Genomic DNA, 21,560 nt, shown 5'->3' with positions numbered 1-21,560 from the left:
AACCTCACTCCCATTCGGGTCACGGCACCAATTCTACTCGCAATGTTCGCTCTGAGCGGAATTTGAATTGGCATCTGTCACAAGCAACATAAATCTAAAATGTTACATATAATTATAGTATTTGGTTTTCAAATGATTTGTCTCTGGTAAAAGCCATAAGACTCTGCACGCTCTCATGTGGAACCAGTCTTAAAACATGCATTGAATACCTTCAAATTAATTGTTTGTTGAGTGCAAAGCACCTTGTGCGTTTCCATGTTATGATTCTGACCCAATTGTGCAGTTTCATAATATGACTCTGACATCTGCTTACTCACAGCTGACGTATCTGGATTTGGAAAGACACACAAGGTCCAGATGAGTGTGTGTGTGTTTGTTCGTGATCTGACTCAGCAATCCTCTATAGGTGAAGCAGAGCACTGCTAATTCAGTTTAGAGGATGAAGCTAGCTTTAATCTGATCACTGCAAAAACAGTTCTGCTGTATGTACATGAATCACTGACCTTAGCAAAGATGCTACACTCCGCCTCTGCTAACAACAGAGAAATGTCAACAAGTAGTAGGAACTGGGTTTTGGAGGGTAGGTAATAAAACTGACATAATTGTTCTCCATACCTTTAAAAGACAAGCTAGGAAAGGTTTTCCCCCTCACTTTGAAAGAACAGCCTCAAGGTAGCTGTAGTTCACCCACCTGCTGTGCTGAACTAATAAAATGCATGAAAGTGACTCTAAAATGTTGCCTGGGAGATGTGTTCAGCTGCAGTGAAACGCAGGTCGTGCTCTCTAAAGGACAAGAATGAACAAACTGACAGAATCACTGTTTCCATGACATCACATGCCCTGTTTTCACATAACTGAAATGCTATATATGTGCATTATAGCTATATATAAAACAGAGTCAGGTGCTGCATCCCATTACTCTCCCTTGTTCCCTATGTCCTGAATCAGGATATTGTGAGCATGAATTTGCATGGGAAGGGGACTAGAGCCTGTATGCATTGGGATACTGATGACTGAATTATGTGCATTAAAACATCACTCGTATTTCAACAACTGTATCGTAATAGAACTAGTCATTCTGATGTTTCATTTACTTCCAAAAAGTGCAGTGCTCTATGCAGTCAACCTCCATTTTTTGGCTTGAAAGAGACAGAAAATATTTTCAGTACAAGGTTAGTGTTTTTACTGTGCACTGTGGGAGTTTTTGGTAAGTGAACGTTTCATTGCACTGTAATGATTTTGACAATGAGACAAAGTAGTGCCAGAACAAGTTATTCTAACTAATCATCACTAAAAACGGGTATCTGCACATGCTAGAACACCTACTTACCAAATTATTTATTTTAAACAGTCTTTATTAAAGGACACTGGTCTGTTGAAAAAGAATTAATGAAGTCAACTCTTCAACACAAAAACCCTACAGAAAAAAACAAAATACAATATGGCACCATATGGTTTAAACATAGGCTTTTGTAGAGGTCTTGGAATAACAACTAAACCAGAACTACTCTACTGCTTGTCAAAAAAAAAAAAAAAAAAAAAAAAAAAGTAATAACCTTTTAAAGGCACAATTAGATTTCTTGCTTGACTTTGCCTGAGACCGAATACACTGCAATACACATTTCACCCAAATCCCAAGAAAACCCACTTAAAACTTAATAAATTAACAAGGCACTTGGCGCTGACAGTCTCAATATTGTATATGAGATAAGACGGTGGCTATATTGTGTATATATGGCACATGGATAAACAGAAGAAACTGTCATATGACAACGGGGCTCAATCCTGTTCCTTAAGATCAACCTACCTGCAAGGTTAAGTCTTAATATTTCTTAATATTCCTGATTCTTCTAATCAAAGTCTTTTGGGGTTGATTTAAAAATTAGGTGCGACTCAAAACTCTGGAGGAATGCAGATCTTTAGAAGCAAGACTGAGCGATCCACGTTTCCCATCCATAACTGATTAAAGTAATCTGTTAAAGGCAACTTAACAGTCAATAAAGGATATCCCACAAATTGCATAGAAAAGATATATGGTGATATATGTACATTGTATAGAAGCAAATCAACTGGTCACCTATGATCGGACTAGTTTAATTCCTTGCCCCGTATCTAGTATGCTGGGAGGGAACCAAGAAAGTTTCAGTCTTCTGACGCAGCGCAAACACACACTACACAGCCACAGGAGGTTGAGTCCGCAGCACCAGTTCGCCACAGCCACCAGTGGGTATGTTGCCTTGGGGAAGTGTGTTTTCCAGTGCTTGGCCACATCGCTTCCGGTGGGCAGGTGGAGAGCGTAGTCACTCCAGGGTTTGGACACGCCGTATATAGCAGAGATGACCCGACCCTTCTCTGACCACTGCACGCCACTGTCAGGATCGCAGTTGTATTTCACCCACTCAGTGGTGAAGTCTCCCAAACGAGGGGCTTCCTGGGCTTCGGCATCCTGGACAGGGCTCATCTTGGCTCCTTGTACTGCCACATACATCTTTTCCACCTTTCGCACCGCCTTCACCCACGGTGCAGAATTCTCAGTGTCCAGGACCAGGATGAGGCGGGAGGAGAAGCTGGCGTTCCGTTCCTTCCACATATCAAGAATCTGCTGCAGACGCAAGCAATCACCACCTGTGGAAAAGAATTGGTTGTCAATCAATGGGAAGGAAGGGTGCTTATTTTCTTGTCCAAGTGGCCAGAATATGCTGTACCAGACCTTAGACCCAACATCTCATTTCCATAATGACCAACGCAATCTGCCAAGGGCAGCGCAAGGATATGTTCGGATTCGAATAATGTGGTGTTCTGGCATTCCAAATAAATTAATATGTATGGAAAAAATCCTCTCCCTTCTACCACGCGCTCTCTGCAGCGCCTCCTTCTAGCAACAACAAATGCAGCCATTTCAAGCGCGAAATAGTTTAAGACATGCTTTTTTTGGGGGGGCGTTAAATAATGGCGCAATAACCAGTAATTTGACGAGCGCAAATGTTAGTAAATTGTGTTGCATGATTCATTTGAATATTCTCCTCCCATAAATTTTGCATCTGAAAGGGAAACTGCTACAAATGTATATTCAATAAGATCAGGCAAATATTATAACTCTGTCCAAGCCTTTTCAGCACTAATTCTTCACTGCACGTCTTTAGTAAATCCCGACGGTACTACTTTAACGCCAAAAGACGGTTTGCGCTGGCGCAAGCTGTTAGTAAATCTGGCCCTTGGTCGTTTACTACCAAGGGGTTGCCAACTCTAAACTAATTCCAACAACGGGACTATTCAATCATCATTGCACCAGCTTGAATTTGAGAAATTCCCATTCACAAATACAGAAAGTGCTGACAAGACGTGACGGGCTGTTGCTGCAGGGGAAACGTAGAGAGAGACGGTGCGAGCAACACGGAAAAGGTGTAAAAAATCTGACAGTTTGCCATGCTGCGGGAAAGACTGCGAATAACGCTCGGCAAGTACCTCATTCAAAAACTGAATGAGGATCCCTGGCTGTTTCTCACCCACCATGGTCTGATCAAACAGTATGACAGAGGCTGCGACATCCCATATCGCTCATAAGGATTAATACCTCACTGAGTCACAGGACGCACACACAGGCAGGAAGATAAAGCATGGTGGAGCGATGGAGCCAAGATATATCTTTACAGTTCGGAAAGCTTTCAGAACGATAAATTGCTGAAGCCCAGCCAAAATAAAAGCATTCGTGCCTTGATCTCTTTTATAAAGACCTGAAAAGCAATATTGACTTTTGCATTTAAGAACCCATGATATGAATAACTCCCGATTGGTGCATGACATACAGAAATAAATTGAGTTTGAGTCTTCATCCATACATTTTCACCTATATACGCTGTACAATTCATAACCTTTACTCTCAGTTAATTTAGATCATTTCTGCCCTACAAATTGCACCTGCTATCCAGCTCTTACCTGCCAGAGTCCAGTCTCCACTGGGAAGTGTGTGGCCACTGTAGTAGATGATGTAGGTGTCATGCCGCGGGCCTTCTGCAGTGCAGAGCTCCAGAAAGGAGCGCAGTTTGGCCTGCAGGGTTTCGAGGCTTAGACTGGTGGAGTAGTCACATCCAAAGGTCTGGATGAGGTGGTGGGAGAAGAGTCGCTGCACAGCGTTCAAAGTAGCTGTAGAGTGCAATTCCTGGGCTTGCCCCGGAGGCAACAGCAACGGCTGTCCATCCGCACTGCATCCCATCGAGAAAAAGAGGATAAAATGATGGGTGAAATGTGAAAGAGAGGCTGATGCTTTTGAATTGCTAACTGGGTCACCTTGACCTTGAGTGAACACTGACCCATGTACAAAAAAAGAAGAGGGATAAGCACAATGGAGAGTGAATTCAAAAAGGCTTAGAAAATGCAAGGTGCAGAAAAAGGTACAAAGAAAAGGAGAAAGGCCATAGTAAGGATGATGTTAATACTTTTTTGAAGTAATTCAGCAGCTCCTCGCAGGGTCAACCTAACCTGTTCTGCCTTTCAAAAAGAGCACAGCAAAGCTTCCACTGTAAATATCACCAAGAACATTCGACAATTAACTACCAAGACCATTATGATCCTCCCCATACCCCTTGCTTCCCAAAGACTGTGATTATAAAACCAAAAGACCGTGATTATAAAACCAAAAGACCAACTCTTTGTGGTGGAAATGTTGAAAGATTATTTCCCATGCTTGCTGAAGACCGAAATGGCAAGTCTAAGGCACAGTGACCCATGAAAACTACCCAGGCAGGTGCTGAGCTATTCAAGCGGAAACAACCGCTTCTCTGAGCTCGTGTGTCAAGACTTTTTCCTTCTCTCTCAATCTCGTAGCTTTCCTGTTTGATACTATATTTTTCTGCTCAACCCATCCCTGGTTCAACACCTCCCGTTCCCAAACACAACATTTTAAAAATAGCATCATGACCAAAGGCAAAATTTGAGCTGAAATGACATTTCACAAGAAGTTTACTAGCCTCAAGGCATTTATCAGAACAGATAAAGAAGATTTTAACTAAAAGGGATAATAAATTGTTTACAGTTTATATAAACTATTAAAATGCTTTCTGGGTGAACCATCTGAAAATATGGATGATGGCCAGAGCTCTTTCCTTTTAAATGTGAGAGGAAACAGTACCACAGCATCTGCTAAGAATGAAAATGAGCTCTTGCTGCTGAAGGCGAGCCTGTCGACCTGAGCATTTCTCTCTCATCCCTCCCTTCCTCCCTCCCCTCTCTCCTTTCCTTTCCTCCCCTCTCTCCCTTCTTCCCTCGCCTCTCATCTTCCCAAGAGGCCCTCGTCATGGTAAAAACATGATCTGTACCCATCAAATGGAAGATTACACCTTGCTACATTCCCCTCATGCGCCCGCTCCACACTGAGCCTTTTCACCAAGAGTGCTGGAATACTGAGCGTGAAGAGGCTGTGGAGCTGCATCCTAATCGACATCATAATCAGCGACCTGACTGAAGGCCTGCCCTGTACCCCACCCTCGCCCTCTCAGTATGCATGGCACATGCTTCCCCCAGCGGGACCAGCAATAGACCAAGTTTATTAAAGGCTATGAGCTTATTTAACGCTAACATGTGTTCATAAGATCCAATCCGGGGTGGTTTTCCACCCTTCTTTTTCTAAAGGACTGATCAAGATGAGCAAGAGTGGAGCAGCAGATTATTTCCCTTGATAGTGTAATCATAATTATTAATCATCTTCCTGATTTAGATACACAAACAAAACAAGCTGTTTTAAAATACTTTATCTTCATCATAGTGAAATCACAACCACGGCCAGATTCAAATATCAAAAGCTATTCAGTATTCAGCAACTTGACCTGACCTGAAGAACAACAATGTGAACTATACTGGTAAATAAAGGCCAATAAAAATAGAAGTCATTTGCATGTACTGTCAAAGTCTTAGGGTGAATCCCATTTCTCTGTCTTACCCTTCCCTTAGTTTTGCGTTCACGTGAGAGTAAGGGCTATCCCAATTCTCGTTTTGATCGAGGGTAGGGCTAAGGGGAAGGGGTAGATACCCCTTAAAACCAAGCATTTTCGCGAGCTTACTTGAAACCAAGGGGTACCCAGAACACACTGTGCAACTGGCAACAATCAAGTATTTTCGGCTTAAATCATTTATTTAAAAATTACGACAGTCTTGTTTTGTGCTCTAGACAGTCCTGTACATATATATTTGCAACCATGTTCTTAATTGAAACGTTTTAAAAATCGCTAGTTTGCGACGCTAACGTTACATTGCTGATTTGCACAACAGTCTCGCAGACTAGCCTTGAATGGACTCCATGCATATCTACAGTTTTAACAAGTTTGTAAAACGATCCAAAGTTCGTGATCAACACTTGTTGGCTCTGGTGACGTAGCAGCCAGCTAGCGACGGTGTATGATGACGTAACTGTAACCAAGCGGTGTCTCATTTCATAGTGGTATGTTTTCACCCCTAGCGCTTACCACTCGGTTTCGAGGGACAAGGGCTAGGGGTAAGACGTAGGGGAAGGGGTAAGACAGAGAAATGGGATTCACCCTTAAAGATACAATAGGAAAGACTGTTTAATTATAAGGGTCAGAGAAAGGATGGAAAGTGCAACAAAATATGATAAGCATTGTAAGTGGACATTAAGAAAAATGCTATGCAAGTACAGACCATGGCCCACTTAACACCTAATATTTAATATATAAATATATTTTGCAGTGGGTACAGCTATTTAGCTTATATGGATTGACAAACAGAAGAAACTATTAATCCACAAGCATAAATAATAGCATTTCAGATAATATTAATAAAAATCTCCTTTGAATTTATTTTCTCTGAAACTGAATTGCGATGGAAGTTCAGTCTTGCGTTGTTGCTAATATTATTAGGCTACTCTATGATAAATTACTAGTATTTCTCAGTTGCAAGTCACTTTAAGCTTCAGCTAGATAAATACATGTAAATTATTGCTGTCAAATGATTAATCGCGATTAATCGCATGCAAAATAAAAAAAATGTGTTTACGTAATGCGTGTGTGTGCGCATGTATATATTTATATTCATATCATTTATATTATATATATAAACATTTTTTCTAAAATATATACATGCATGAATAAATATAAATAAATATACACAGTACACACACACATATTTTGGATGCGATTAATTGTTTGACAGCACTAATGTAAATGCATGTGAACTGATTCTAAGAAATATGATTCATAAGAAAAACAGTTTCTCAGGTATCAATGTTTGTTATATAAAACATCAACAAGAAGCTTTCTGCATGGTATTGATTTTTATGTAAATGAGAAAATGCTTTTGCATGCCGTACCCCTGTTGTGTATATGTGACCCTGGACCACAAAACCAGTCTTAAGCCGCTGGGGTGTATTTGTAGCAATAGCCAAAAATACACTGTATGGGTCAAAATTACAAATTTTACTTTTATGCCAAAAATCATTAATATATTAAGTAAAGATCATATTCCATGAAGATATTTTGTAAATTTCCTACTGTAAATGTCAAAACGTCATTTTTGATTAGTAATATGCATTGCTAAGAATTCATTTGGACAAATTTAAAGGCGATTTTCTCAATATTTAGATTTTTTTGCACCCTCAGATTCCAGATTTTCAAATAGTTGTATCTAACAAACCATACATCAACGGAAAGCTTATTTATTCAGCTTTCAGATGATGTATAAATATCAATTTCGAAAAATTGGCTGAAAAAGGCTGGTTTTGTAGTCCAGGGTCACATGTGTGTGTATGTGCATTTACCTGCTGTAGCAAGTGGGAATTACCACCGCATACCCAACACAGGTGCCTCCCAAGCAGTTTCCCAGTTCATGGAAGAGTCCATGAACCAGAGACTCCAGTGGCAGTACCACTAAAAACACACTCATGAAGAGTCCATTATTAACCTGTGGAGAGGAACCCTTGGTGATCAACAACTCTGAAGTGGATTCAAACAAACACACTCTAACTTCAAGGCAGTTTAAAAAGACATTATACACAACTTGATGTATGCACATGAACACAAAACCACAATTAAAGAGGCTATGCTGGCAACAGTGTACTAGATTACTACACCAGCTAAATTGAAATTCTACATTTTTTGCATAATGTTTCACATAAAATTTGCTTTAAAAATAGAGCACACTGTGCAGTCTTCGGTGAGTAGTATGCTAGTAGTCCTTTTGTTCTCAGGCCTGTTCATTTTAATCAAGGGTACTACAGAATATACCTCTGACTCACCAGAATACTGTTTTCATAGGCAAAATCACATTTATTATAAAAAATGAAACATTGCATTTGCTTTACATGCTGGATAACATCAGCAAAGTTGAAAGTGCTTCTAATGACTCATTGCAGCATTCATATCTTAACATTAAATCTCAAGTGGATTACTATAAAGGTTAGATTAGGCTCTTGTGCCCAAGGACCCCGGTTGCATGAAAGCCCTTAAGTAATTTGTCTTAGGAGTATCCCTGAGGGGAAAAAATTCCCAGAGGTAAGGGATTTCTTTAAAAGCATGGCAACAAATGTCTTAAGGGTGACCTTTACCTAAGTGTTTATACTAAGCGTTTCACGGTAGTTCCTGGCAACATACGGCAATGGGCGCCGCAGTTGCTATAGTTACTACATATATCTCTGACAATACAGAACATAATTAAATACAAACCTAACCAACTAAAACACGAACAAATAAACGAGCGCTGCCCGTTTCTGCGCTGTTTTGTATACAGTCGTTACCAAGGAAACCGCTTCCTGCTGCTGACCAACGAAGGAAATGTTAATAAATGTGAAAATTAACCCATGTTTTGACGCAGAAAACACGCAGAGTTGTAAATGTGAACAGGTGGATCGACAAGAAGATAATGCATCATAAAAATCTAAACAGTTATGGCATACATTAAATTTATATTGTTATTTAATTAATATAGGCGAATAATTGATTAATAATAGTTTAAATTAATATAAGAATTGATACAACTCATCCATTTGCCTAAAATATCCATTTTACAGTCATTTTACAGTTTAATATGTTACCATAGTCATTGCCCTACTATGCTTATATGATATTTTATTTGTGCAGGTCTTAAAAAATGTCTTTAGTCTTACATTTGAGTTTAAAAATCTTAAAAATGCTGAGATTAAGATTACTTAAGGGAGCTGTTTTGGTCCCTTAAATTTATGAAGGTGAAATAGTTACTAAGGACTTTGTAGCAACGCTTAAGGGAACACTTAAATAATTAAGGGGAATACTTAATGACAGCCTTAAGGTTCCTTTAAGTTGACCCTTAGGATTTTTCTTGCAACCCAAGTTTCACTAAGGGTTTCCTTAACCTTATAACTAAGGGATTTCTTAGCTTAAGGGCTTTCATGCAACAGGGCCCTGATGGCTGGTTTATTGAGTTGTCCCCATTTAACATGCATTATTGGTGTAGACAAGACATTATGGCATATATTATTTTTAATACATTAACAAAAATATGAGTCATTTATGTTATCATTTACTCACCCTAATGTCATTCTAAGTAACTTTCTTCTGCAGAACACAAAAGGTGGTATTTTGAAGAATGTTAACCAAACAGTTTTGGATACATTTACTTTTATTGTATGGGTAAAACCAGTTGAAGCATTCTTCAAAATATCTTCATTTGTGTTCCTGAAATGGTTACTGGAACACAAAAAGAAAAGATATTTTGAAGAAAGTTTTAATTGCTTTTTTCCATACAATAAAAAAGGTCCGGGGTCCAATGTTTTGTCCTCAATCACATGGACAAAAAAAAAAATATTTTGTGTTCCACCAAAGAAAGTCACAGAGGTTTAGAATGACGTGAGTAAGTTCAAGATGCCATCCTTTTTCATTTGGTGTAGCTAAATGATCGCTTTTACAAGCATTCATAAAACAAATGTGCCTATTGCCAACTTTAAAAGTGGTTTGAGTGATAGGATGGCAATGAATCTCCATTATTCAATGAAGTTTGACATTAATGACAAGTATTTTCAAACAGGATTCATGATATCTAGATAAATCAGAATGAGCATGAAAGCATTTTTTCAACATGCTTTACCTGCCATGAGACGGCCCCTAGTATGATGGTGGACATCAGGCAGAAGAGCACAAGCCGTTCGGAGATGAGGCAGAAATGACGCATGCCCCTGGAGGCCATGATCCTGTCCAAATTGAGCGTTTGCGAGCGCTGGGCCGCCCACGTCTTCTGACAATCGCTTAGCTTGGTGTGGAAGCACCATAGCGTGACGAGGAACACCATGTGGCACAGGATCCACAAAAGGCCAAAGACACAGAAGCCAGGGATGACCAGGTACCAAACGTTCAGGTTACCCAGTTTCAAGGCACAGAGCACAAAGAACGCCAGCTCGACGCATGCCAGCGGGAACAGAGAAAATCTCCTCCACAGACGACCGGCTGAGAGAAACTGCTTCCAGCGTTCTGTCGCCGACAAGCTGCTGAAGTACACGTCCAGAAGAGGCTCGCAGATGAGCCGGCCCAGGTAGCAGCTGAGCGCGAAGGGGTTTGCTTGGATCTCCAAGGACTGGAAGAAGGTAACGGCGGTGATCACAGCAAAGCAGGCTAGATTAGGGAGAGCCAAGGGCGACTTCATGCGAAGGTCCACGATGAGGGCCGTTAACGATAACGTCAGAGCAATCATGGCCAGCGATTTGTGGAAAACCAAGCTGATGCTTGCAACACCAAATCCCAAGAGCTCTAGAAGCTCAGATGAGGTGAGAACGACTGATTTATACTTAGGGCTACCGCACAGACGTTCTGTTAGGGCCCATAGCATCCGAACAGCCATGCTAGAGAGCAACAGGTAGTTTGTAACCTGCTCCTTTATGTCGTCCTCCAGAGACTGGCTGTTCAGGAAGCACAGGAGACCCTGCAGGAAGCCGAACCACAGGTGGAAGAGACTTAAACTGGCCGACTCCATTGAAAAGTAGTAGTAGAGGATACAGGCTATGGCCGATACGAACAAACCCAGGATGAAGATGACCAGAATCATGGGCTCTGCAGTCTGTTCCCATCGTACGTACATTCCCAAGCACACGGCGACCAGCAAATTGAAGCTGGAGAGATACCCCAGACAGCGGAGGGAGGACCACATGTCCACACCCTTGTCTGATTCCTCTTGGCCTGACATTTTTGAGTATAATCACAGAGGATTAGGCCTCACTCCTCCAAGACTAGGAAAGATAAGGTTGATGCATTCCACTAAAATCAATAATAGAACAAAGAGGTGTTAGTACTAAAGTCAGTGATGCAATTACAAAAATATCAAAAACACATTCATATAACTGATATATTGATCATGCATGCATGCAGTGTATATATATATATATATATATATATATATGATTTCACTCTGGTAAATCAAAGGTTTTGAGTCTAAAGTCCAATTACACAAATGTGCATATTTCACTTACAGAATATACTGTATAAATTGTCTGTATACAGAATATACTGATTCTATCCAGATGCTGACTTTAAAAAAACATCCCAACCGTAATATTCACTGTAAATATTCACTGACTGGAGTGAAAAGGGTGTGACAACTAACCCCAGTCTCAGCTTCATATCCATACATAAGCATTTGATGGTTTTGCAAAATTAAAACAGTCGTACGATTTTTTTTTTTTTGACGACGACGATGTATACATAAAAAACATAAGTTATGTCGATCCTGTTCAATACAATACGAGTGCCAAAGTTCAGGATTAATAGAAGTCAGATGTGAAACTGCCACATAAACAGCACAAACCAGACACTCTCAACTTTATCACAGTAAACACTCTGAAGGCATTACAATGTCGCGATAACACTTCGAAATGCGAATAATAACGACTGACTTTTGTAATTCAATTTATATTCGTTTAAAAATAACATATGCAAACTGAATTATTCTTACATTTGTTTATGACAACGAGTTTTTAGCTTCCCGATGTCCATGATGCTTCCGGACTCTGAACTACGGCAGCACAGACGGGTCAAAGGCGAAGTATAAAATACGCGTTGACATTGATACATACATGCTTTGTGTTTGATTTATTTTCAGGTGCTGTCATACATAGGCTATAGTAAATTAATCTGTTTGTTTATTGGATATATATATATATATATACAAGGTTTTGGGTCCAGTGCACAAATGTGTTGAATAGTGATGAAAATTTTTGAAAGGCATTCTGTATATAAAAAAGACAATTGCTGTAGCTATTACTTATTTACTTTTTTTTTTTTTTTTTTTTTGTACACAGCATGTGCAGCTTGCACAAAAAAGGTTGAATTATTTTGTGGATATTATTGATTAAGTGTTTCTGTCCGTGGGCTGTGTTCCTGTGAAGAAAAACATAAAGCCATTCATTAGCCTATTATTAATTTATTTTAGCAGTTGGTATATTTTCATGATGGGCAAGCTTTAGTGCTGTGGATGAGATGCTTCAGTTATAATCATTTCTCATTTTTATGCCTGAAAATAAAATACTTATTATCAAGCATTATAAATAAAACCTCCATAATAGAAAGCATAAATCTCTCAGAATGCTTTAAAAACATGGTGGCGAACAGTAATCAGAGAAGTCAAAGTAGGTGAAGCGGCTCGCTCCCGCTCCCTTTATGATCAGCCCCGAAAATGGAACCTTAGCGAAGTGTGGCATGTTCTCTCCAAGGTTCCTGCGTAGGTAGAAGCTCCCTGACTGGATAAATACAAGGCAGGCTGCCTCCCACACAAACTTCTGCAAGCATGAAAAGAGAAAGAGAGAGAGAGAGAGAAGTTATGAGCTCCCTGAGCTGTCTACTACCTACATCAAGGAGGTCTATAATACCTGGAGAAAGCTATTCTCATTCATTTCAATGGCAGTTGCTCGGCTGGTGCATGACCCCAATGAAGTATAGGAACTGAAATACAAGAATCTGCCATTTTTGATAATGGTTCTCCATGCCAAATATTTAACACATCAATTAGGCTGATAAGTAAACCTTCATTAATATTTATTTATGATTTGATGTCGATTTACCAACAAAACTGGTAATGCAAATCCCATTTAATGACCAGGACTGAATCTGGTGAAGGTGACTCCCATAATACTGGCAATATTTTATCTCATCATGTTTTCAGCATTTTTGCTTATTTTCTGTTTAGAATCAGGATTAACGATTCCCCGATTCGCGAATGAATGAACTCTTTTGAGTCGGTTCTCATTCGAAATGGATTTGCAATGATTCGGTCTATCTTTCGAACATCTCACGCACTGATTCGTTTGAGACTGTTTGCGTAAAATAGTAAATTTACCGTAAAACAGAATGCGCTGGATTCAATTTATATTTACCAACTGTCCAAAGAAACCAAGTCAGCAAATACATCCTATCTTTTATTGTAGCGATGAGGAAGGACTTTATGAAGAACACCTGCAGCTCGTGAACGACTGTTTAATTATTTCAGGTAAACATTTAGACATTTTCCGACCAAAATAGTCTCAAATCACCATGACCACGTTATTCTGACACGCCAAAAACACGTCTTTTTTATTCAGTTGTCCTCGAACTAAACATAAAAACAATAAACTCTACATCAGCGAAAGTATGTGAGTGTTTCCTGATTCACGAGCAAATGACTCGTATGAGCCGTTGTTCTGAAAATCTGACCTTACTTTTTTGTTGTTGTTGTTGTTTTTGTAATGAATCCAAAAAAACGAGCAGATTCGAATAAGCATTTGTTGAAAAATTTTCACGACCTCAAATACCAGTTGAATTAGGCAGCTGTATGAGTCAATTCAGTGAATCAGTCATAGCGGTTACTGAATCAACATTTGACTCGCTTACTAAATCTCAACATGAAAAAGTAGGACTATTGTAATTTATAGTAAATACTAATGTGTTTTTGAAGTAAAGTGTATTATACTGTATATATTATAGTATTTACAACACTTTGTTAATGAATTCTACAGGGGAAAACGCCCCCCTTAAGGATTGTGTCATTTTGTTCAGTGAAAGAAAAGTTAAATGTGTTCAGAAAAGTTATCATAGTTTTAGTGACAATGACATAAATTATAAACCAAGTATGAAAAATGTCCAGAGTTTTCATGTTATTAGATTTTTAACAAAAATGTCATTTGTGCCAAAGGGGCATTTACCCCATGGGGCAAAACACCCCCATGGGTGGGGTAAAATGCCCCTCAGTCTGACAAAGTAATTTACTTTAAACATTTACAGCAAAATCAGAGTACAGGCAGTTTTAGCTTAAAATTAATAAAAGAATATAATCAGTAATTATGAATTACAAAATTATAATAGTCTATTTGGAAACAAACAAACAAAAAAAAGATAGCTGATGATAACTGGCTAGCTAACTAACTACAGTAATTGCCCATTGCCCCCTGGGGGTGTTTTACCCCAACTGGCGGGGGGCGTTTTACCCCACACACTATGTTTGAGAAAAAAATTGTCATTTTGAAAAAGAAATTATATTTTTTATTAAATAACACGTACTCTCTATCTACAGGCCCTACTGTTCTCATATCATTTATAACTGTGATGTTCTACAAAACAACAAGCTTTGAAATGCTTTATTTCTTACTGCTGAAAATGACATAATTTACTGTGAAATCCATTTTCTCTCCGGTACATCACCAGTGTAAGCTTCATGGTGAAAACTTCTACATTACTCTTGTCAACGTAGTCCATAGTTACAATAAAAGTTTATCTTGACTTTATCTTGTGATTATTTTGGGAAAAACAGTAGGGGGTGTTTTCCCCCACTCTACCCCTACTGTAGTATTAGCCTAACTAGTGAACTGATAAACTGTAATAAATACTGTAGTAGCCTATACTTTAGTTTTTACTACTGTAAACTGTAGTGTATTGTAATATAATTTACCCTTTAGTTGTAGGAAACTTAGTACAGTATTGGGTAAAGTAATTAGTTTGTAATACTATAATTGTTATATTACCACAGCAACTATAAAATTACCAAAACAATCATGTACTTTACTATATGGTTCAAAAACACTATAGTATTTACTGTAAATTACTATAATATTTTTTTCACGTGGGAAGTTGCCGTTACTTTTACCATTACCATTACATTTTGAGTACTTAAAGTTCATTAAACTTAAATACTAGTTGGTCATATGACATACAGTTTTGTCATAATATTGCCTATTATTCATAAGACAATGTGTAATTATAGCACTTTTTAAAAATTTGTTATTTTAAAAAATATTTCTTTATTTCTTTATAATTATTCTAACCCTGTGTAGAATTTTTTACGATACTTTAAAACAAACTCTTTGTATGTAAATGTACACAGCTGCGTCCATTGCTCATTAAAAAACAATTGCAGTAATAGAGTGGAGATTAGCTGGTTTGTAAGACTGTTTGCAGGTGTGCATATGATAATATAGACATATGAAGAAAGGATTAAATAAAGAGAACTGTGCATGGTCTCAGAGTGCATTAAAGGGTCATAGCCTTTTATAAATACACCCAATTAGTCCACATTCACCTTTTTGAATGAAATATTGAGGTCATTCTTCACAAAATAGGCCATGTAATTCTGAAGGAACAAGATAAGTGCAACAAAGGGGACGTGGGCTTTTTTTAATTAGCGCTGACGGTTGAATGTATAATTGAGAGGTCTGAGCCATCCAATGTGTTTGAATGCTTCCTGAGTCACTCAAACACAAATAAGCATGCACATATTAATCTATGTTGCTCTTTTAAAGATGTTGGACTATTGCAGGAGTCAATGCATGTGTGCTTTCTGGACTTTCTGTGGGCTACACGACTCCATCCACCTCTTCCTCCTCCACAGAGAAAAATAAGAGAGAAAAAACCTATGAATTATGCACACCTGTACACCTCCACACCACCTGGCAACCTGCATGTAGCATCATATTAAAAAGAGCCATATAAAATATAAATACCACTCTTCCGTTCAACACCATGACATGAAAAAAAAAAGCAGCAAGCATCTTCAGTCAGGCTGATTGAATTTGATTTGAATGTTGACTAAATGTTTTCCAGAGAGGATAATTGCTCTAATTAATTGTATGTCCTGCTCGACCATGCACACAATGTATAAGCCAAATACTGTCAAACTGAGGAAAAAAAAAGGAGTTTCAGTTAATTGCAGAGATGTGTTGATCAAAATGTCTTTCATTGTAAAGGAAGTGTATAGTAATCTAAAATTAGTAACTGTAAACACTGTTTACTGATAATTAACAATTAAAAAATATACATTTATCCTCATGAATACAGTTTTTAGATTTAAATATAAATATAGTATTATTATTGTTAAAGGTTTAATGAAGGTTAAATGACAATTTTTTACATTCACTTAATTCAATTCAATAATTTCTTTAGTTTACGTGGTATCAAACTATAATTCATAAATTATATTTATGAATTTATATATATATATATATATATATATATATATATATATACTGTATATAACACACATTAAAAGTATGTTTTATTTTATTATATATATATATATATATATATATATACATGTACATTTTGAGTATATTTCATATAAGGTATATGTGTTTAAACTAGATTTGCCCTTTAAAAAAGTTTCCACTATTTTTAGATTTATTATGGACATTCTTATGTAACTGACTGAAAAATGACTTTGTCTCCAGGTGTACTGATGTACTTCGACTCTTGGAAGTTGCATAGTGATAGATAATCAGATTGTAACCGGTTATTTCAGTAAGTTCTTACCATTTTTGTGTTCAAAATGCTTCAGACAGTCAGTGAACGGGCTGTGGGTGCTTTGTGGGTTTACCGTCTGGAACTAGCATTAGACCGTAGCCGCCACACAGCCAATATGCAGCCCATCTTAATTTACGTTTTCCTGGTATTGGGGTCAGATTCACCAAACGCCATCCTTCCATTCATTTTCCTGGTGCATGACCACCTTCAACTGACAAGCACAGCATCAGCATCACGAGCGATCTGCTTGCTACAAATCTCATTCCCACAGAAATCAATATGATGTACTGAGTCTCATAAAGAGGCTGTTTGGAGAGGCAGCCACATCACAGTCTAAATCAAGAAACGTGTCAGGCTTCAAATGAAAAAGACAGGGATGTAGAATAAAGAGTCAAATCTTAGTGATGTATTTAAATTTATCGGCATTCAGTAGCAAAGCAAAGGATGCTGATTAATGCCTGTTGAATGCTAAAACTACACCTCACAATACCTAAAACTCATTCATCTCAAAAGGACAACCTTCAGTGTCTCGTCAGTTTCTGTGGATGAATGTTGCAGGTCTTTGTCAGGAATTGGCGGCTTTGTCAATGTATAAAACCGCAGTGCGTCTTTCCATAAATGATTCAAGTGCATGTTATTCCATGTCATTTGAGACATTTTGTCTCATTCTGGTGTATTACATTTGAGCATTTCATTTAGCACGAATTAATCATGTCGCCCGGCAAATTTTCCCTGACAGAACCATAAAAGGAAATTGGACTTGAAGTAACAAAATACAATTTCTGTTCCAGCCTACATGAGCTAAATATACACTTGGCTTGTCTTTGGCTCCTGTGCATTTTTGCACAGTGTGTTCTCTGAATAAAAGAGAGAAAGACAATCGTATCACAGTTGATCTTAAACATTAAGACGTTTCCTTTCATGCCGGTGACCTCATATATCACCTTCATGTACAGCTAAAATGCCTTTTTAATAATCTGACCTGTTCAATACCGCCGAGCTGCAGAAATGACGGTGGGATTCATTAATCGGGATGACTGCGAGGAAATTGCTATTCAGCATTAATCTGTTTGCTGAAGCTAAAGCTACACGATGGGACTGTGAGCTGTTGCACGACCGTAATACGGCCATCATGGCCAATAGAGAGAATTATTAACATACTAACATAAGGAGGCATTAGTCACCATATTCATGATCAAATAAATGAAATATTGATGAGATCTTCTGGTGAGAATGTATTACGGTCATACAGTAAGTCTCAGAATGGGATGAAATGTCCCATACGGTGATGTTTATTTGAACTGACCGGTGATCTTCCGCTTGATTAAGATTCAGAGGTTACATGCATGCATCTCTCTGTCCGAGCCATTACTTTCACCGATCAAAGATTGGAAGTAAATGAAATCGATCCCTTAGGATGAATCCTGGGCAAAGATGCAGTTGTTCCTCTTGGCACTAAACGCAAATCGTCAGATCAATTAAGCTGAGTGAGCAGTTTGGCGTGTGAGATCCCAGCCCGGGGCACTCAAGTGCACATCGGACAGATGGAGTGTAAGAGGGTGGCCGGATCGCAGATGCCCCATGATACCCTGTCAATGACAGTGACGATGTTGGATGCAGGGTCAACCGATCCTTTCAATCCGATTATTGAATCGTCTGTTGTTCTACACTCGCAGTAAAAAGGTACAAAAGTTGAGACTGGGGTTGTACACTTTCAAAAGGTACACTTTAGGTAGTAATATGCACCCTTTAGTGGTAAATAAGATACAAAAATGTAGCTTTTGAAAATGTACCGCCCCAGTTTTTGTACCTTTTTTTCTGAGAGAGTAGCCTACATACTGGAGATACAGTAAGGATGACATCTCGTTAGTTGTAAGTTTTATATATGTAGTCTTCTTGAGTTAAACTTGTTGCCTATTTTCAAGTAGCTTTGTATTGTTACATACAAAGTCATTGTCAGTATTACATGTGAACGAACAATGTGTACTCTTTTTCCATGTTACCTGCACTGAGATGTTCCCATTTATTTGTCGACAAAAGTCAATCAGACAACATAAAATGCTCACATATCGAACCCAGTCCATTATAAACTTTACACTTGAGGGGGTGTTTAAACGACATTGTTTTTAACTAAAAAAAAAATAAAAATGAATGCGTTTTGGCCGTTCGTTTATACAACAACTGCATTTTGGGGGCCTGAAAACTTTTGAAAATAGGTTTCAAAGTGCAGGTTTTTGAAAATGATACTGTTATTGTCTCTGTAAACTACAACAATTTGAATTTGTGTAAATGTGATGTTATGCACTTGTGTATTACGTGTTCTGTACACTATATGCACAGGCACGTAGTGACTTTTTACTAAGTACATCACCAAATACTGGCCTGGCATGCATAATACAGCATTGATAGTTATTTTCATGGATGCCTTTGAATGGGATTGTTTTGACAACACACATTTTTCTGTTATTAGTATATTGTTGTTGTTGTAAAACTCTGAACTTTGTCCAGCCTTAGCTGGAAACTGATCTTTGGTCTCGCTGTACATACAGTTATGAAGTTTTTGGAAGTAGGCAAAGTGACAGTCCTTTTTCTCAGTTTTCTCTAGTAATGTAGCATCGATTTCAAAAACATTTTGCCTTTGTACTGCATAGATAGGCTTTTGATAAAAATTGTCTTATCTTTTCAGTGTTGAATGTCCTCTTTAAAAGCTCTGCCGACCTTTCTGACGTCGTCTCCAACATGATGTTATGAGCTGCTTCTCACATTGAAAAACTGACAAGCCATTTTCCAGCTCAGATCCAAACCAAACAAGGTAATTTCAGCTAGTAATTCAATCTATTACACTTGCTTTCAAGGTGCTTCTGGTATTATTTCGGCATCCATGACGGGAATTGAGAGAGAAGTATCAGCAAGTTTGTCATCTGTCTTCTATAGTCTTAATTGGTGAGTATGATCATCCTGGTGAGAAAGCTCGCTTTTTTTGTTGTTGTCTCAGTCGGCTGGTTTGATGGTTTTAGAGAAGTTTTAACCATTTTTCAAATTTTTCTTTTCATAAGTGCTGCAAAAACAGTTTGTTGGTAGGTGTGACAACCGGACCCAAAGCAAGCTATTTCGAGTCTGCTATAGTAGGACGTCGCCTTAAGCTGAGACAGCAGTTTGCTGCTTGATCACACATTGGACAGATGGAGCATAAGAAGGTGGTCGTGTCCCTCATGCTTCTCAATGCCAGATAAATGGCAGTGACTGTAAAGGATTCAGGGTCAAATAACTGTTACTTTCAATCAGATATCATATCAAAGGTTAATGTAATGTAGGGTGACAATTTGTTGTCACTAATTAACCCTTTGAAGTCTTAATTAAAAATTATTGAGCATATCACATATGTATACACAATTTATACCATGACGGTAACTTAACAGCCAAACTTGGACTACTTTACAAGGTCAGTGTTAATTCTACATTTTTAAATTAAGCATGATTAATCTGTTGGTGGCCTTTTACTGAATTATTGCAAATATGTTCATAAGAGTGTTTTGATACACAAATCAAAGAACTAGACCCTGGCTGACATATTTTATATTACATAAAGGTTCAGCATTGAACATTTAATTAAGTGCAATTTAATACATAAAAGCAGTGCAATTTAAAAGAAGAATATGCATAATATGATCCAGTTAGGCTGTTCATTTTGTTATTTTTGTTGCGTTTAGCATGCATTAAATTGCTTAGTTGGACATCCTAGATTTTAGGATTTAAGAAAGAAATCTCACACACCGTGGAGCAAACAAACATGTATGTGTGTGTGTACAGTATACACACACACACACACACAAACAAACACTTTTTTATCAATCTGCCATTTCTGTTTGGTTTTAGGAGTGGTTAAGGTTTCGTTTGAGCCCCATAAAGGATTGAACGCAGTGAAGATAAATGCAGAGGCTTTCGATTTATTGAATTTGTGTTCAATATTGATTCAAACTTTGCCCTCTGGTTTGGATTGATCCATAGCTTATTTGTAGAGTTAAACTTTTACATTGCATTGAGCAGACAAACAAAGGCTCATGGAAGGAGAAATGTATCTCAACCGCTGAGTACTGTTTTTTTGTCACACTCTATTATCCATTGCGTTGAGCAGTCTGCCAAAAAACTGGCACCAGCCAGCAGCACCTGGGATTACGCTTTCCTGGCCGGCCAGCCATGAGTGATGGCACGTCTTGCTGAAAGGTTTCAGGAGGGAACTGCCACTCCTCCCAAAACACAAACCGTTCCATTCATCACCCTTCATGTCTCCCAGAGCTCTACGGCCACGGCCAGAGGGAGTCGGGGAACACGAGAGAAAAAAACTCAAAGTAGCACCACGAGCCAAGCACCACTTACCCTCCTCCTGCCTCGTACCCGGCCTAGTCAGAGAGTTTCCTCTCCCCTAAGCCAGACAACGCTGAGCCCCCTGGGAGCGCTCTTTCAGCAAAGCAAGAGAGCAGGCGTTTAGATAGATAGAGACAGGGAGAATGTGTGTTGGGGAGGCTTGATTCACAGCCAAAACTCTTGCAGAGAGAGAACAGCCATGTGATTATTCCTCTCTGTCCTTATTTCTTGCAAAGATATGCACACAGGCTCCATAGGACCTGATGAGAACAGAGCGGTACAGTGGCCCAAACTGCTTTTGGACGGTTACACTTAAAAATCATTCCGTTAGATAATAAAATATCAACCCAAGTGGCACTGAATGCAAATAACTGCTAACTAATTTCACTTTTCTGAGCCAAATTGAGCAGTGGTTTTAAACCAACAAGGTGAATTTTAATAGTTTTATGAAACTATAATACATGGCAC

The 21,560-nt window shown here is 38.4% G+C and overlaps 1 protein-coding gene and 1 long non-coding RNA gene across 4 annotated transcripts in view; one reads left to right on the top strand and one right to left on the bottom strand.

The window, feature by feature from the left end:
• Nucleotides 1-21,560, top strand: part of LOC131539316 (uncharacterized) — a 54,017-nt gene that overhangs the window by 20,314 nt on the left and 12,143 nt on the right. The window contains exon 3 of the long non-coding RNA XR_009270826.1: nt 19,414-19,539. This is a non-coding gene — a long non-coding RNA (uncharacterized LOC131539316). The remainder of the gene's footprint in view (nt 1-19,413; nt 19,540-21,560) is intronic.
• On the bottom strand, nt 1,523-13,399 carry tmem168a (transmembrane protein 168a). Of its 3 annotated transcripts, none has more exons than XM_058773807.1 (7): nt 13,025-13,399; nt 12,833-12,905; nt 12,647-12,742; nt 10,066-11,225; nt 7,766-7,908; nt 3,937-4,202; nt 1,523-2,625 (listed from the first exon to the last, which is right to left on the bottom strand). In XM_058773807.1, the coding sequence occupies exons 4-7, from the start codon at nt 11,152-11,154 to the stop codon at nt 2,078-2,080; spliced, it is 2,046 nt and encodes a 681-aa protein (XP_058629790.1). In that variant the 5' UTR covers nt 11,155-11,225; nt 12,647-12,742; nt 12,833-12,905; nt 13,025-13,399; the 3' UTR covers nt 1,523-2,077. The 3 variants fall into 3 exon arrangements, with proteins under 3 accessions (XP_058629790.1, XP_058629791.1, XP_058629789.1); XM_058773808.1 differs by having other exon boundaries at nt 13,300-13,326; XM_058773806.1 differs by lacking the exons at nt 12,647-12,742; nt 12,833-12,905; nt 13,025-13,399 and adding an exon at nt 11,920-12,074.

The sequence above is a fragment of the Onychostoma macrolepis genome, chromosome 04, assembly GCF_012432095.1.
Source record: "Onychostoma macrolepis isolate SWU-2019 chromosome 04, ASM1243209v1, whole genome shotgun sequence".
Taxonomy (NCBI): domain Eukaryota; kingdom Metazoa; phylum Chordata; class Actinopteri; order Cypriniformes; family Cyprinidae; genus Onychostoma; species Onychostoma macrolepis.
The sequence above is the reverse complement of the archived record's forward strand: the minus strand, read 5'-3'. Positions and strand labels throughout refer to the sequence as shown.